This window comes from Electrophorus electricus, chromosome 26 (assembly GCF_041902795.1).
Source record: "Electrophorus electricus isolate QZ-2024a chromosome 26, ASM4190279v1, whole genome shotgun sequence".
In the NCBI taxonomy this organism is placed as follows: Eukaryota; Metazoa; Chordata; class Actinopteri; order Gymnotiformes; family Gymnotidae; genus Electrophorus; species Electrophorus electricus.
In genome coordinates, this window is record NC_137522.1 from 3,707,528 (window position 1) to 3,725,463 (window position 17,936).

General features: G+C 40.4%; 1 protein-coding gene across 5 annotated transcripts; it reads right to left on the bottom strand.

Moving 5' to 3' along the window:
- Nucleotides 1-1,071: 1,071 nt before the first annotated feature.
- On the bottom strand, nucleotides 1,072-17,100 carry homer3b (homer scaffold protein 3b). Of its 5 annotated transcripts, none has more exons than XM_081708143.1 (17): nucleotides 16,439-17,100; nucleotides 14,791-14,947; nucleotides 14,525-14,656; nucleotides 13,797-13,904; nucleotides 11,416-11,555; nucleotides 10,022-10,178; nucleotides 8,920-9,030; nucleotides 8,711-8,809; nucleotides 7,970-8,598; nucleotides 6,187-6,275; nucleotides 5,584-5,716; nucleotides 4,629-5,291; nucleotides 4,428-4,537; nucleotides 4,208-4,300; nucleotides 2,912-4,010; nucleotides 1,551-1,639; nucleotides 1,072-1,304 (listed from the first exon to the last, which is right to left on the bottom strand). In XM_081708143.1, exons 1-9 carry the CDS (start codon nucleotides 16,441-16,443, stop codon nucleotides 8,413-8,415), a joined length of 1,095 nt encoding a protein of 364 aa, XP_081564269.1. In that variant the 5' UTR covers nucleotides 16,444-17,100; the 3' UTR covers nucleotides 1,072-1,304; nucleotides 1,551-1,639; nucleotides 2,912-4,010; nucleotides 4,208-4,300; nucleotides 4,428-4,537; nucleotides 4,629-5,291; nucleotides 5,584-5,716; nucleotides 6,187-6,275; nucleotides 7,970-8,412. The 5 variants fall into 5 exon arrangements, with proteins under 5 accessions (XP_081564269.1, XP_081564272.1, XP_081564274.1 ...); XM_081708146.1 differs by having other exon boundaries at nucleotides 8,729-8,809; nucleotides 16,439-17,086; XM_081708148.1 differs by lacking the exon at nucleotides 8,711-8,809 and having other exon boundaries at nucleotides 16,439-17,098.
- Between the last annotated feature and the right edge of the window lie 836 nt (nucleotides 17,101-17,936).

The following is a 17,936-nucleotide window of genomic DNA, read 5'->3' on the forward strand; positions in this document are numbered from 1 at the left end:
CCACCAGCTATTTCACATCCCATTTTGATTTTTTACATTATGTAATTGGATATGAAAACATATGTAGGCCTGTCTGCACTGCATCTTGCATAAAGGATATTTAATCTTACAGTTAACACAAGGACAGTAGCCTATTCTTACCCAGTGTGGAATGTAAACATATAAACAATGCACCTATGCAATTAATACTTTGAAACAAAATAGAAAAACTGCTCACAAGCTATTGGGGCCTACTTTCAGAACCACTGGCAGGCTAATATTCATTAAACCCTGCTCAAACTTTGCACTAAATGCTGTTAAATTATTTTTGTTCTTCTTCTGTTGAGTATGTAAGTGATGAGCATGTGAGTGCATTTGTGTCTGTTTTTAAAATGGCTGCATTACCTCGAATAAAGTGAAAATGAACTCCAAAGGTAATATCACACAGTTTTGCTCAACAGTGAAAACGTTCAAAACAAAATTGGTCCTAGTTGAACATTACACTGCTGCAGCATAAGCAAGCATTTCTCTGTTTGTTTAGAGAAAAACCAACAAGAATGAAAAAAGACTGAGAGCTCAAACCCATGCAGGCCATCATCTTGCCAACAGATGTGATGGCAAACACTCCTAAAAGAAGAAGGGGTATACAGGTCTAACTAAACGTTCTTCAGTCCAATAACTTGCATTAGCCAGATGCAAGTCAAGGTACAAGCTTATGTCACATTTTCACACTCTGCAGAAGTATTTAACACTTACATGTTTGAATACTTTACCTTGCCTTGTCCATATCAAATTCAGGGAATAATAATAACAATAATAATAACAATAACAATAATAATAATAATAATAATAGAAACCCTATATATTTACTGTATACTGTTGTTACTCGCACTATTAACTTGCTTTTTCAGCCTGCTCCTCACCAACTCCACAGCTCTATGGAGGACATGCAGTTTTCACATCAAGCCTCAAACAGCTGCCATGTTCTGATAAGAAACCGACGAGTTATACAGGCAGTGTAAATATTGTAAATACACATGCACTGCTGTGTCACAACAAAGCTCACTTTAATGAACTCATTAGGAGGGCACATTTGACCTGGTATACCATGGAATACCAACATCCCTCTATAAGCTGTACTCAAGAAGGAACTGTGCAGGGCAGTAAGCATCATGTAGGGGCCTTGTCCAGACAAGCACGCCTCACACAGGTTGCTTGCAGTAGTCTAAAGACACCTCCACAATTGGCTTGGCCTCAAAAGCTTCTTTGTGGGTCGCTGTGAAATATTGTTCATCGTGAGGAGACGTGATATGACTCTCTTTGATCTGGGGAGACAACAGGAGAGATACTGCATGAAGGAACTTTGGAAAGACCTGAAATCTCCAAGACGTTTGTACACAGAAATCTACTTCCTTAGTGTTGGTGCCCTCAGTAGGCACTGCGAAAAAGCACGCACAGTCCTACTTTCAGCAGCAACCACTCAAAAGAACGATGCGTAGCTTTCTACCACGTGTGTTTGTACTCAACTTCAAAGTCACAGTTCAACAACAATGTCAAGTAGCTGTATGTACCATATGAAGAAGCCCAGGGCATAATTCATGCCTTTTGGAGTTTAGTGGAACATAATCCTGTTGCACAGTAGTAAGAGCTGGACCAGACTCTATGGACGTTGAACATAAGGAAACACAAAGTAACACAGCAATAAATGTCTATACTTTGAACTATACAACAGTACAGCATTAAATATCTGGCAGTAAATGTCTATCATTTTAACTATACATGAATACAGCAATATATATCATCAACACGCGCACACACACACACACACACACACACACACACACACACACACATACATGTATGTATATATGTACACATATATGTGTACACATACACATTTTTATATATATATATATATATATATGTATATATACATACATATATAATGTGTATATGTGTGTGTGTGTGTATATATATATACACATAGATGTATGTATATATGTACACATATGTGTACACATACACATTTTATATATATATGTATATGTGTATATATATATATATCTCACATTTGTTTGTAGCCACACCCTCTGTGATGGCACACACCTGTACAGGGGTTGTTGTTAAGTGTTTGTCTGTCTATTTAAAACCCCGCCTGTGTGTGCCTCAGTGTTGGTCATTGTTACTGTTATTGTGTGTGTAGCCATTGTTAGCGTTAGATGTCGTTGTTCCTGTCAACACTGTTCATTGTTGTTTGAGTGCCACAAGTGTCATCAATGTTTTTGTGTCATTACATGTCTCACTAAAACGAGAGAGTCTGTGCGTCCTGTTCCACGCCCTGCGGCACTCGAGCCAACATTACACTTAGAAACATTTTTATGGACTGAAGATCATTTACTTAAATTATCTCTTATAATTTATCAAAGCAATATACTTTTATATAAATGCAGTTTAAAGTAACTTAAAGGTTTTCTCATTTAACAGTTTGAAATACTTGGTGGCAGCTCAGTGGTTAAGGTACTTGACTTGTAATTGGAAGGTTCCTGGTTCAAGCCCCACCACCACCAAGTTGGGCCCCTGAGCAAGGCCCTTAACTTTCAATTGCTCAAGTTGTAATCAGTCATACTTGTAAGTTGCTCTGGATAAAAGCGTCAGCTAAATGTAATTGACATGTTTTGGGAATCATTTAAACAATTAAAGTTTACAGGGCTTTATTTCAGGGCACACGCTGCTTGTGCATTTTAGCACAAGCATGGGAAACATGGCAAAGGTGTATCACACTGGACACTGACTTGCAGTGTTGTGTCGAACGTGAACGTAGCTATGATGTACGGCTGAATTTCCAATGAGTATTTCATGCCTCAACGGTTACAGATATTTTATGTCAACAGAGGGCGCTATAGTATTTTGTTAATTCACATGATGGTGTCACCTTGATGTGCCAGGACCCAACCAGGAGGATAGTTCTGCGGCTTGGCTCGAACTAGTCCTTTTTGCCTATAGCTCTCCTGAGCTGTTGTGCTATAAACCGTTCCACTCACACTTGTCCCAACCTTGACATTACTCTTGGTTCTGATGCTTGGTCCGTCCACATGAACCGGGAACTGTCTATATCGCCTGAAGAGCAGAAAGATGATTAGCTCAACCTGAAAAAGCACCGTGGATCGCATGGTGCATCACTTAGCCTAGATCTGGGAGCACTGGGAAATTGCAAATCCTAACAAGCGCCGTGGAGAGTCCACCTCTGAGAAGAACAGTCGCTTAGTTATGGATGTCGTCATGTCTTGGTTCCATCTTGCGTTTGTGTCTCCTCGAGGCACAGAGCTGCGAGTTGTCTTTCTGGGCTATAAATGAACACAGGCTGGTAGAGAGAATTAGAACTATGATTAAAACAGAAGTGGTGAAACTGAATTTATTTGACCTTTAATAGCAACTACATTGTTTTACAATGTTTTCATTGTTTTTTGACTGTTATAATAATAATAACAATAATAATAATCATCATCATCATCATCATCATCTTTATTTTAATTTTACATGATAAATCATGAAATCAAATTGCTATGAATAATTAAAGGCAAAATAAAATGTGATTTACATACTGACTGTAAATATTGCTGAAAAGTAATATGGAGTACAAGGTAAAAAGCTCTGGAAATTCTCATGTTGAGGTCAAGACTAGAATTCTGCCACCTTCTGGCCAAGACCTGGTAGCCCCAGTGGTGTGGGACAATGTGAATAGCAGGCAGACCATAAAGCCTGTTACTCCAGTCCATTAGAAAACGTTTTTATGAGACTGGGCTTCACTGGCTAAAAGCCTAATTGTTTCGGAGATACTGGACTTGATTTTGCTTAACGGAGGATTCTGCCATTTTAAAGTAAACATTGCCTACTTGAGAGATCAAAATGTATGTATGTAATTAGACAAACCAGACTTTATTTCATTAAAGGCATCTGAAGTTGTTGTGGTCCACTTCATATCTCGAAAGTCCCCAAGATTGAGATGTAAGCATTTCTTCAGTGATGGGGGACTGTGGTAAAGAGACAGGGCTGTCATTTCTAATTTCATATAAAAATTATTTGATAACTTTACTGACACTAAGAACTGAACTATATTATGTATGGTTATTAAGAAACCTGAAAACAGCAGACTGTCTTAAGGAGGTCTTTAAAAAAATTAAAACATCTATCCAATTCTTGTGCAGAATCTAACAGTATGCAAACATACCTCTGGACACCTGTATGTTTGAACGAGGCTGTGTGAGTTGTTTCGGTTTCTTGAATTTTCTCTGTCTCCTATTGCCAAGGACGAGTGGATTTGCTAGGTTATGGGACAGCAATGTTGTGTCAGCGGAGGACTTTTTGGGAGGACAACATGCAAAAATCCAAAACAACCAAAATCACAATAATACAAAAAGCGACCAAAGAACTTCTTGGCTAGAAACTACCTTCTCCATAGAACGTGCAGGGGAGCTCTCTCTGTACAGGAAGGTGTCGTTATAACCGGAGCTCAGGGAAGTGATCTTATTGTTGCCTATGGTAGCTGGGGCTCCTCCACCTTATAAGCAAACAATGACATCCACATCATCATAAAAAATAAACGCTGAGCATAGTAATACCCTTAGAACTCTCAAGAGGAGACCACTGACCGAGATGCGTCATCTTCGCCTTAGTGACCGCGGAGACATCGTGGGCGACATACGATTCTCTGTGAGTGCTATTGGGAAGTTTCTGCTCACGCTGCTTCACTTTGATGGCCAGGGCAGAACAATCAGGCCTGGAGCAAGCAGACCATGCAGGCGGATGCTGGACACTCTCTTTGAATGAACGTTATGGAAGTCCTGCAAGCGCTGGTCTGAATGCATTTTCAAGTTGGTGACAAGCTTGGTCCATGCTGGGATGCGACCGAGTGGCACAGTGGGTTGTGAAGGGAAGGACCTGGCCACCTCTGTCTGGTATTCCTTGATCCGCTGAAGGTCTCTGTGGTCTCTCTCTCCACTTCTGCCATGGCAGGGAGAGGAACAGCAGCACCTTTTGGTAGCGAGGGAAATGACTGGAAATCTTTCTGGAAAGTTGTTTCATATGTCTTTTCAGGCCCATATCTCTGGCATCCAACCCATAATGGGACATGGGTCAACCGTGAAATGTTCACTCCCAGTGGAGGCTGAAGAAATGTGTCCACATTCAGTGGTAGCCATTTCGAAAGCCTCCAGACAACTAGGCCTGGATTCTCCTGGTTTCTTGGTCAAGTATTTTAGTTAGGCTACCGCTGCACCCATTGACCTCTCGCTTTACGGTGATCAGCTGCTGCCCTAGAGGTGTGTTAAAGTGAGACAGAACATTACCAAGAAAAAAATTTAGAATTAGAACATCTCTGAAATCATGTCATAATAACTTAACTGGTCCAGTTAAAATAGCAAAAGATTCATGTAGAGCACAAACTTTATGTATAAAAATAAAGAGCACAAATCCGAGCTCAAAAAGCAACCTTGATTTTACTGAATGAAAACCTGTTACAATTTAAACTGTATTCATTTAACTGATGACTTTATTCTTTCTTGACATTATATGCATTTGTGGAAATAAACCGAAAAGGTCTCATACCTTGCACTGTGTCCACCCAGATGTAACATCACCTTAGTCAACAGACAAGGAATTGCGGTTGGTTGTTTGGACATTAATTATTTATGGTTTCCCTTAACAACCACAACAAAATGTCTTCTTAATCTCTCATTTTCTGGAATAAATAGAGTGTGGAAATTCACATTAATTTACAGTTTCCAAGTGCCTTTCTATCAAATACAAAAAAAAAAAGCTCACTTTCACCTTACTATAAATTTGCTATTTATCATTTTTCAGAATAAAGGCAAAACTCTAGAGTGTAGTCTAATCTGAAATAATTAGCCTGTGCTATGAACTTCGCTTCAGATTTTTGTCTGTTTGGAAGTCCGTTTCTTAAGATTGTGTGACCTACTCCCCTTAATAAAAGATACCATAGGCTTAATATAATAAACAATCCTTTGCTCTCAATCAGTTTGTCTTCATATAGGAATCCAGTTCAATTACATGTGACATATTGTAAATGTATACATCAATTATGTCATTATTAATGCATTTTCCACAACAGCATACAGAAAACATTTTCAAGACAGGGACCAGATATAAAAATATCATTCAATATGTTGGTAAAAGTCTGAACCCAGTTACCTCAGTGTTAGCTCGATATTTGATCTTTGCTGACAACTAACTTTATAACCTCCCATCAGCAGCAGGGTACATGGAAATTTGCTGGACTACTGTGAACACAGCGGTTACAACAGGATGATGTGATATAATACTATAATAAGTTGTAACAAGTTCTAGTTATAGTTGCATAATGACTGGTATCAAAGTTTGTAATTGCATCATAAGTAACCAATGTTTATAATCTTCCATGTCGCAAGTGTAAAAATGCAACAGTCCTCGTGCAGTATCGGGACACCTTTCCTTCCCCTCCTTTACCGGTGAAATGGTCTTGAAAAGGAACATATCCATAAGCAAAGGAGCATTACGATGAACAAAAAATGTAAAATTGACTGACTTTTTAATCAAAAACAACGTTTTTAATCAAGATCGAGGCTTTACCAGCTCAAGTATTCATGATTGGAGTGTGCATTATGCATGCATGGGCAATTTTATTTTTAGATTCAACATGTTCACACTTGAGAAGCTGAACTGCAGTCCCACAAGCACAGATGGGCACACATTTGTCCTCAGAAAGGGGCAAAGCAGTATCCTTAATTATAAATCTATACAAAAATCAACTACATGTTTGAATATTCTGTAAAAAAGCACATGAATGCAACGATCCTGGTCATAGCTGCTCATTAAGCTTTCCTCCTCTCAGCTCCCATGACTCCGTTATCAGCAGTCCTCAGCCTTGCCTGGAGTAGTTTGTCCACCGGACAAGGTTGATAAGCAACTGGTGTTGTGAGGAAAAGAACCTTACACAGTTCTTCAAAGTTTCTCTTAAGATGAGACAGCGCATTTACTTTAGTGTGTGCTTGCTACTGAAGTCTTTTTTGTGTGTGTGGTTGGTTTGGTTTTTTGCAATAGCACCATTTTACCCCAATGAGCAAATAATCCATCATTAAGAAACTGAAGGTTTGAACTGAATTCAAAATACCCATTTCTTAATTGTAGTGGTTAGAACGGTAGCGTGTAATGTAATACCTAATGTAAACAATTGAATCTAAAAATGTTAAAATCGCTACAGTCAGATGTGAACAGGAGTTTAAAGAAAACTAGCCAATCTGGTTTGCAGCCATGCTTTGCTTCCATTCTAAAGGATCTTTTCAGAAGCTGACCCAAATCGCAGGTTCAAAAATGTGCTCATAACTACAATTCTACAGATATCTCCTTATAAGGCATATAAAAAATTAAAAAAAAAAAAAAAAACAGTCCAACATTTCTAGCAAAACTTAGAATACATTATAGCAGCCTCTAAGATTATGCTTGTGTTTTAATGTTTTATATAAAAAAAAAAAAACTACCATTTTTCATATTCATAACTACCATGGTAGTTACCTTCATCATATTTGCTACAACTTAATCCTGTTGATCTCTACAATGTGACCTATAATATTAATGTGACTACTGTTCTTTTGAATAACTAAATAGTTCTTATTATTATCAGCAACAGACATGAGGTACCATCAATAAAGGTATCTCTCCTAATCTAATCATGCTGGTGTCATTTAAATATATAGATAGTTTTGAATTTAGCCTGATGATGTGTGGCTTCCTAGTCAAATCTTTTAACTGCACAGGCATACAGTTTATTTAATACCATTGTGTTTTTAAGGGAATAAAGTGCATCAAGCACGCCAGTCAAACAACAAATAAAGAATAAAAAAACTGAACACAACAGCCACTGTCTAATCATAGAACCAAAGCAATCATTCAATCACATAAGATTCTCATCTGTCGTATCAGCTGGGATCGGGCTCACTATGTATGGATCTGTTCCTCTGCTTTCTGTCTCCCTTCAGTCTTCAGTCCAGTTCTGTGTGTGTTCAGGTACTATCTGAAGGAGGAACTGAGATAGTGATTCATCAGGGGCTGATTACTGGAGACACAAAGCAAAGACATATGGTAATGAAGACATGGTCTCGGCTTTTCACTACAAAAAGGGAGAGAAATGGCCAAAGCAAAAAACCTTCATACTGAGATGCATGTGCTGCAGCCAAAGACCCTAGTCCTCTGTGCCAAAGCATGATGCTTCAGTGACTTAAGTGCAGGTAATCCAGCTTGATATGAATGTTCTGATGATCTCCTCATCCTATTTTTGTGTGGACACTTATTAACGCTGTGACAGAGGAATCCAGTAGAGGGTTAGATTTCTCCTGCAATGTACCGATGGTTCATACTTCACGGCTGGTGTGGCCATGACTGCTATTTATCTAAAAGGCTGGCCAGGCTCTGCCGCAGGTTGTTCAGATCGAAGAGCTTGAGGTCTAGTGCCTCGACGACCTTCTGCACCTGGTGCTCTGCCCGCTGCCGGGCATCCTGGGAGGTGGCCAGGGTCTGCTCTGCCTTCTTCACCTGCTGCACCAGCTCAGCATTCTTGTCCTTCAGCTCCTGACGGCAGTAACAACAGCAGCACCAATTAAGCCAGGCCACAGGCTGTGCAGTGGGAAAGCCTTTATAAAGCATGAACACGGAAAAAAAAACCAAAAAAAAAAACCCTTACATTTTTGCTTGAGCATACCTGCATTCTTCTATTAACCTCCTCCCTTTCTGTCTCCAATTCCCCAAAATCTGACTTCTTGCTCTGTAGTCTGTTAATTTCCTGCAATTGTATATTCGCAGAGTGACCTTCACGGGTTTACATGCTGAGATTAATAAAAGTTATAGACGCTAAATGAAAATGACTGGAGCTTCTATGTAAAGTGTGCTTACTTCATCCTTAGCCTTCAAAAGGGCCTCCATCTCTTCTATGGACTGGGACAGTTCCTCCTTTCTCTTCTCAGAAGAAGCAGCACGCCCACACTTAGCCTCCAGCTCGGACACCTGAAATAAAGAAAGATATTTTTCTCAGATATAATTTGAAGGGTGGGGGGGCATGTCAGTCAACTTCCATTACAACGAAGGCATGTCCATCAACTCCCATTACAACAGACAAATGTCTATCAGCCCATTGGTCCCAGCTCTGAAAGGCCACCAACACACTGGCCTGCTCAACCAGGGCATCTCTAACACATTTTTCCACATTCACAGTAATCTTCAAGGCAATGAATTCTCCACTGCAATCCTCGTTTACTTGTCAGGGGAGGTGAAACACGACCCCGCTGCCATTTTCAGCACACTCAGAATTGAGAGTGCTGCTTATATTCCTGTTCACTTGAGAGGAGCTGAGCAGCAGAGTTCTGCTTGGTCATTTGTCTTGTCTCCATATTAGGGCCATGGCAATACCTTGTCCTGCACATTGTCCTATAAATACCTCTTTATTTCCCATGAGACCTGAACCACTTCCTACCACTGAGCTGTTTTTCCCCCCGTTTGCACCATACGAATAGGGATTTTTGTGTAATTTCTCATGTTTTTACAGCATGATGCAAATAGTTTATTGTACAGTATATCCATACATAGCTTGTTTACAGAATGAACACAGCCACTTTTAGAACTAGTGAAAACCTTCCTTGTTTCAACGGGCCACTATATCTTCCATCTACAGCATTTCGCTGACACTTTTATCCAAAGCAACTTACAATTATGACTGAGCAATTGAGCGATTGAGGGGCCCAACAGCAGCAACTTGGCAGTGGTGGGGCAACTATCGAATTACAAGTCAAGTACCTTAACCACTGAGCCACCACTGCCAACGCTATCTGCAGTTCAATGGTAACACATTACAGTTAATTCACATTCATACTGTGATGGTCGTGAATGTCCTGATCTAGACCTTGCCAAGACTCAATTTGCCAAGTCTGGTGTGTTCTTTGTAGATTTTTGGCTCATGGCCCACCCAATGAGAGCCTCATGAACAGGCCCCGGTGGCTACCTGCTCCTGAAGCTTCTTCGTCTCCTCCTGGTACTCGGCAAGCTGCTTCTTCCACTGCTCGATGCTGTGGTTGGCCTCGTGGAGGGCCTCCACCAGCTTGGCATTGCTCTCCTGGAGAGTGCAAAGCTCCGCCTCCATGTTTGTTTCGCATATGGAACTGCAGAAAACAGGAAATAGATGTGGTAACATAACATGAGAATATGGTGTGGACTCGCTGCAAATTAAATGTATATTTAAGAACATCTTAATGACTACTGCAACATCTTTTCTGCTATAATAAACACCACTCTGAATGTTGTTTATTATATGTTCTCATGTAGTATACATCGTCTTTCAAAAACTGCTAACTCGCTTTAAAAGATTCTATATTAGAGCACACAGATCCTGCATAACTATATCATGTGACCAGAACATTACTAAAAGAACATTACATGTTTTAGGCCTTAAGAAATAAAGACTGAACATCAGGCACAGACACTGTCCATGTTAAACCCAGAACAGTGCTGTCATGTCATCCTATGGTCCAGAAAATGACTGATGAGAAAGTCCATGTCTGTAAGGGTTGGCACCAGGCTGAGGCCCCATCTGGCCACCAGAGGAAGGCCTCGAGCCAACCACACTACTAATCAGGCTTGATGCCCAACAGCTGGGCTAGATCTATAAAAGCCTAGTGACCCAGTCATTCAGTGCTGGTCTTTGGGCTTTGCCAAAGTTCTGAGCCAAGCTCCTAGCCGGTAACTTCGGGTATTGAGGTCTGTGAGCCCTCGTGTTACACTTCACTTCCACGCTGCGAGGATGTCGGTGTTTTTACACATCCCCTGCCCTCTCCAGTTTTCACTCTCAAGTCTGACTCTCTCCCGAAGCTTCCCTTAGTCATTAAAGTTCCTCCCCGTTTTCTGGTTTCTTCTTCCCGTGGCGTCCTTTCTTCTCCCTTTTTCCACGCTCGGCGTGGTGTTTAGTTTTTCCTGCTGTTTTACCTGATCCAAGATCTAACGGTTCTGCACACGGGCCCACCATCATTAGCGCGTGGTTGCTCACCCAGTAAGCTGTTGGTGTCATCACCCATCTGACCAAAGGGTTCGAGCCCACATTACAATGTCTGGCAGAGTAGCTGATCAGTACTGCCCTGGGCCAATAAAACGGAGACAAATTCCAAATGCCCTCTAGGTTTGCCACCTCTGTCATCTTTCCCCCACCATGGCTACCTTGTTCCCATCTACATGCTTCACCCTGCTCACACTAACATGACAGTGACTCTTAGTGGGTCATGGGGAAAGACGCGATTTTACGATTCTATGCAAATGCAAGATGTATACTGTATACGTTTTGGGCACCTATATACAAGCACAACTTGACTCAGAGGTGATGCTTCAGTGTGGCAGCTAGTGGTTTACCCTTCGGAGAGGATCTTCTTGACATGCTCCTTGTCGGAGGCCAGCTGCACGTCTGAACTCTTGCTGTGGAGTACTTTGTCCTCCTCTGGACCGTGCTCGCACAGGAGAGGTGAAGGAGACTGGCGCTCATCACTCAGCACCTGTGCAATACACACAACATCCCGGGCATACTTACATGACCCATATTTAAACCCTGTGAACAACAGACAACAGTTTCAGCATATACAGGACTACCTAGGTCAAACATATAGTGAATTTATTATCTATTAACCACATAACAGAACATACTGGATTCAGAATTATATGTTAACATTATGCTCATATTGCATTAGTTATCATACTGGCATTTTATCACTGGGAATAGCATCCTTTGTTAAACAAAAGATAATAAATACAAAATATTTGATTCTTTCCAGTCAGCTAAATGAAAATGAACTGCACAAATTGCATCTTCTATGCAATCTCTGACTCCTATTCAGATCTTCACACTACACTGTTTGAATACCACAGAACATGCAAACCATCTTACAAGCTCTTTAGTGGAGCACATCTTTGGTGCCCTGTACACTCAAATTCAGAAAAATTCAGAAAAAGCTTGTATCCATCTCGAACTCAGCTTCCCCCAAAGGGGTTTCAAAGAGTCAGTACCATTAGTTGGCTAACTTTACTTACAGTGAAACATGGGAAAATATTATATTAAAATAGCATATTCCCTGTATGTTGGATACATTTTAAAAGAAAGCATCAGATTTAGTGGTTTTAGTTGATGGGTGAGAAGCAGGTCCTGATTATACATTTAAGGGGTCATGCAAAAGTAACGACGGATCTTGCCATTCAAACATATTTCTCTGCTTTAAATGTTTATGCATTTTACTTGACAGACACAAAAGCACCGATAGCTGTTAATGATGTTACGATTATCCAGACCATGTAGAGCTGGAATTCCATGTTCAAAGTGCTATTTAACTGAGCTGAACTTTACTCCTAATAGACGTTTTGACATTGTAAACAGGGTGAACCCGGTCATGATCAGATGTGATCCTGACAACAGACATGGGAGGATTTGAGAGTCTTGTGCTCCTCTGGAACTTTAGGGGTCCTTACTGCACCAGCAGAAATGCTTGTAGGGGGATGTAAGCAAATGTTGGGCATTAGCAGCTGGAGCATGAAACAACAGTTATATATGTGGTCCATATTTGGATGAGGGTTAGACACCAGAGGGAGAAAAGGAGTGTGTATATTGCACCCTTCTCAAATTTCCTGGGTTATTATACAGTAAATTCAACAAAATTCTGGCTAGAATGAGGTGAATTTGAACACTGAGAAAATGGGAGTACAAGGCATGATTAAGTTGCTCATCATCATAGTGGAAACTGTTTAACATTACAGAGATGCTATAATCATCTATCGGAGAAAATACAACCTCAATAAAATGAAAGGGTTTAGAGACTTGTAAAGTTGTGGACAGTTCAAGGCAAGTAATTCTAAAGCCAGAAGGATAATAGCAGCAGCAGCACTGCAGCTAGAGCACCAAGGTCAGAGTGCATTTGACTTCTTATTTATTCATATGTATTCCATGTTTCATGTTGTCATGCTGTCTCCATAAATGGTTTTATTAAGTGGGGAGTGGATCACATATAGCTGCCATCTCAGGCCATATGGACACTCATTAACTCGGGTCATAACGCCAAGGTCAGACTAAACGTGAGCACCACCTCCTTATTGGCAGACACATATGGCTTTTCCACATGGCCCCAGAGAAGTGACCTGGTGCATTATGAGCTTCTTCAGAGACAACAGGACTGTCTTGGTCTGGGTGCATTTGGACATATCACAGTGCTTAAAAAATGTTAACTTAATTTCTCATTATTCTTTAGTGAGCAACTAAAGGTTACAAAGTAAAAGTTAATAAGTGAATGTTTAAGACACACTTTTCATTCGAATGTACAGTGATCTTAGTATTGCTACTCCATTCATGTTCCCACAGTAATGTGAAGGGTGTCTGGGTGATGTCACGTGTAGCAATGAGGGTTCAAATGGAAATCGGGCATGAGGACCTTCCAGATGGAGAATGAAAAGGCCACTGAACTGCCATGCTGAGCCCACGCAGCAAGAGAAATTCCACAGTGGTGAAAATGAGCATGTCCCACTGCTGCAGAGACGTACGATGCCATTTTGTGTCCGCAAGCGTACAGCGTACACGGGTCCAGCTCAAAATAGCTCCGGTGATTTTACGGGCTTAGTCTCGGTCCATATTTTTTGCAGAGGGGCATCTAATTTTTTTAATTTTAAACTGAAAGATGATGTGAAAACAGTAAAGGCAATGAATTCTTTATGACTGAAAGGTGTACTGCGGTGTTCTGAAGTGTAGCTGGGAGGACCTGTGGGGCTGCGATGTTTAGACCGGGGCTGCTCAACTCGAACTTCTCCTGGGATTTCTCGCAGACAAGACGAGCCGCTTCTCTGTACTCTTTGAACTGTTCTGAAAACTGGGGAGGATAAAGAGAAGATGGACAGTCAGTAAACAATTACAAACCTCTAAACAACATTTTGACTAATCCATCATCTATACATTCACTTTATTTGAAAAACCCACCTTTTACCTATTCACTGGCAGATCTCATAGATGCGTTTTAGAAGTGCATTACTTATAAAGTGTACAAAAGATTACACACTGTATTCTCTCTATTGCTCAATTCGCTAGCTCACCATCTACCCCCATTCATCACTGGTCAGTTTATGACCACAGAACCCTTGCTGACCAAATATCTTTTGGGTGGCAGAGCATCAACACAACACCAACACCAACATTACAACTGTGTTGCAGTGAGTTTTACTCTGTCAGTGTCGCTCATCGGTTGACACTCATTTGCAAGGCAACAATAGGCAGCTAGTACCTGTGGTCAGAAGCTTACCATTGATGAGGGGCTAGTGGACAGCCAACACAAATTAGACACAGCAACAGATGGGCAAATGAGCTGCGTTTACACCTGTAAGGTGCTTCGAATAAAGTGGCTGGACAATGTATATTTTATTAGACCATCTTAGAGAGTGAGGTATGGCTGAGTGTTCAGTGAAGTAGGAAAGCCTCACTCAGAAAGCCACCTACCTGCTGCAGCTGCTGCTCTGATCCAAAGCCCAGGCCATACACCGCATTTGCCCGGCTGTCTGCCCACTGGCCAAACTTCTGCGATGTCCTGGTGAAGGTCATGTTGGGTGTGATGGTGCTGTTTATAATTGCCTGCATCAAAGTGTCAAAGACGTGTTCAACATAGCATCACTTCCACATGTTAACATTCACATCACTTTTCTTAAAGAAAGGATTCAACACTAGTGCACATGTGGAGGAGTCATGTTGCAGGTGAGATTGCTCACTTTGGTGCCTCCCACACAGATGATGCGATAAACACTCCGATCGACATCGTAGTAGAAAGAGACAGTAAGAGCATGCTTGCTGGCAGGTACCCAGTTCCGCTTAGTGGCTGTATCAATCTGGAAGACATGTGCCTTGGCACTGAAGAGTGGCTGTTCCCTGAGACAGACAACAATATTTACATTACACACCATCCACCCCATGGAAATTATTTAATTAGGAATCACATCTAATAAAAACAACATTTTGGACCTAAATACTCTGAAGCAGGGAGCAGCTGTAAAGACTGAACATCCCATGTCACCATGTATTAAGGCTTCCTGTCCTGGCTGTGTCTTTGAAGCACTCTTGGGTTAGTGCATTGTCCTGTTTTATAAAAGTATAACAGCAAGAACTTTTTGTGTCCCCCTCTCAGCTTCTGTGACGAGCTTGGAAACTGGGTCTCACTAGCTGTAGACTCCTCAGGTTTCAAAAAGCCTGCATAAACAGCACCATGGATTGGGCTCTGAGATCCAAGCAACACAAAGTATGATCATTTTGAATATTTTAAAGTTGTGGGTGTGATCTTGCAGTTTCTTCAAACCCCTACACTTTTGCAATAGCTGAAATCAGCATTGGGGCTAGCCAACATAAAATTAGTCATCAAAAGCACTTTATGTATACTTAAGTGTCTTCTCTGAGAGCAGTTGCCATGGGAATCACTCAGTCACATATCAGCTAGAAAGCCATTTACAGTTAATTGCTTTCCATTTCAGTCTCTACTCGTGTGATCGTGTCCTTCCTTTCGAGCTACATGAAGTCCCTGCAAAGAATTCACCATCCTATTTACTAATCATACAACCCTACTGCCAAAAGCAACACCATCTGATTTACTGATCATACGACCCAACTGTGAAAGTAACTACACTTGCAGGTTCAGTGCCAGTGGGCCCAAAAGAGTGAATTCTGTGAGAAGTACTATCTCAGTTTCCTTTGGTTACCCACAGGCTACTGTAAATAAAGACGTGAACCTTTGCAAAAATGGCATAAACATCCATGGGGTTTCAAATATGAAGAGTACACGTGTACCATTTATGTGCTGAGTTTAAATATTCTGCCTAATCATGCGATCTACCAATTAAGTTGTGAGTTTCTACATTTAAATTTGCTACAGATAATAGGAGTTTAATAAATACAACCCACAATGAAACAGCTATGAAGAAATATATTTGATGAAGTTTTGAAGATTTTATTAATAATAATAATAATAATAATAATAATAATAATAATAATAATAATAAACGCTTTTTGCTACACAAATTCAGAAAGGAGTTGTTCTAACAGAATGACACTATCAAGGTCTGACCTATCTCTAGTCATGGCCTGCATATTTTGACAAAATATGAGTAAGTCAGAAAACAGAGCATGACAGTGTCCCAGAATATCAATATAAGAAACTAATAGAACGCAAAACGCTAAGAACATTATCTTACCTCCATAACTGAGCGAATTACGGGCAAACACAAAAGTTACTAGGCGGCGTTAAATTAGACCGTTCAGTTATGTAGATTTCGATTTTTTTATTTTTATTTTTTTATTTTTTTATTATTTTTTATTTATTTATTTTTTTTAAACGGACTAAATTAAAATTGAATAGTGGAAGGAACTCACCCCATTTTCCACGAAACGAGATCCTTGGCGACAGGAATGTCCTTGAAAATGGTTCTCAATTTTCGAAGTCTTCTTTCAAGATTTATAAAACAAAAACTGACTTCGTCAAGTTGGTTCTTATTCAGCCCTTTTTTCCTAAACTACTTGAGAGACATCGCAAAAGTCAAACGTTAATGTTTTTGCTTGTTCCATATAGTTTTGTCATTTGTGTAGTCTTTTAACGCTAAGGCATTAGGGCTTTCCTTTGTTTGTAGTGACTCTAGTGATTCCAGTGAGTCTCGAATTTCCTCCTCCATATTTCAGCTGTTCACTCCGAGCAGAATGCTCTCTCGCAGTTGCCCAGTTTCAAGAAGACACGCTTGCACATTTCGAGGGATTTTTGTGAAGTCTTGATCTGAAAACCCTTTGAAACTAGTCTTCAGCGCTGAAGCGGTGTTCAGTTACATTAGGACCGCGTCTGACTTCTGACACCATGTGACTGTCTGTCTTTTATCGCCACCTACAGTTCACTTCGCACAATGCAATTACCATCTGACAGGTTGCTGTAGGCCACGGACAAGGTAACCTTGCCACAAGAATTGAATGACAACGCCAAATATCCTCAGCATACTGACTTTTACATTAATGAATTACCAATACATTTAAATAAATACAAATATTCGTCTTATTGTAAGGCATTCAGTTTAAAGACATACTTATTTAACCTCATTAAATCACTTGTCTGCCATTTAGAATGTTGAAACATATCAGAGGAACTGATCATTACATCCCCAGTGGCGAGGAGGAACCAAATAGTCCACACAGAATATCACACACACAGCAGGTAGGTTATGAGCCCTCATAAACCACAAAGGTGTTCTGTGTGCTGCAAAACACAAAAAACTTGGCACGGTGCCTCTGCCCTGCAGACAGCTTCCGGCAATCAGCGGTACACGTGGACTTATGTTTATGTTTACTGTGTCCCTGGTTACATGTCTTATGTTTATGTTGATATTGCGTTCCATGTCTTGTTTATGTTTGTCCAAGCCTCCCTCAGGTGGGGTGGATTCGCTATTAGTAGCCACAACGCCCGGGGGCTATTATGCGATCATGTTTAGCCTGACCGTTTGTCAGTGATGTTACGTTGGATTCCTTTGTTGTAGTTGGGGTACATTTACATTTGATTTTGTTTGTCGCTTTCATTAAACGCTTCAGTTTGAGAATCGCTTCTTCTTCTTTCTTCCAACTTTATCTGCACGTTCTTCGCCTGTAACAACACTGTCAAAATACAAAGTCCAAAAACATTTACAGTATTTTCATTCATAAAACTGTTCACAAATCTACAAATAAAATATGATCAATCACAAAATAAACTTATGAAAAAATAAGGAAATGCAACATTGCTGTAGCACTGCAAGTTTACATATATTTACGTAAATATGCAAAACTAACAAAAATTACCTTTACAGTAAAAAAAACAACAACAAAAAAAAACCCCTAAGGTCAGGCAATGTCTTGT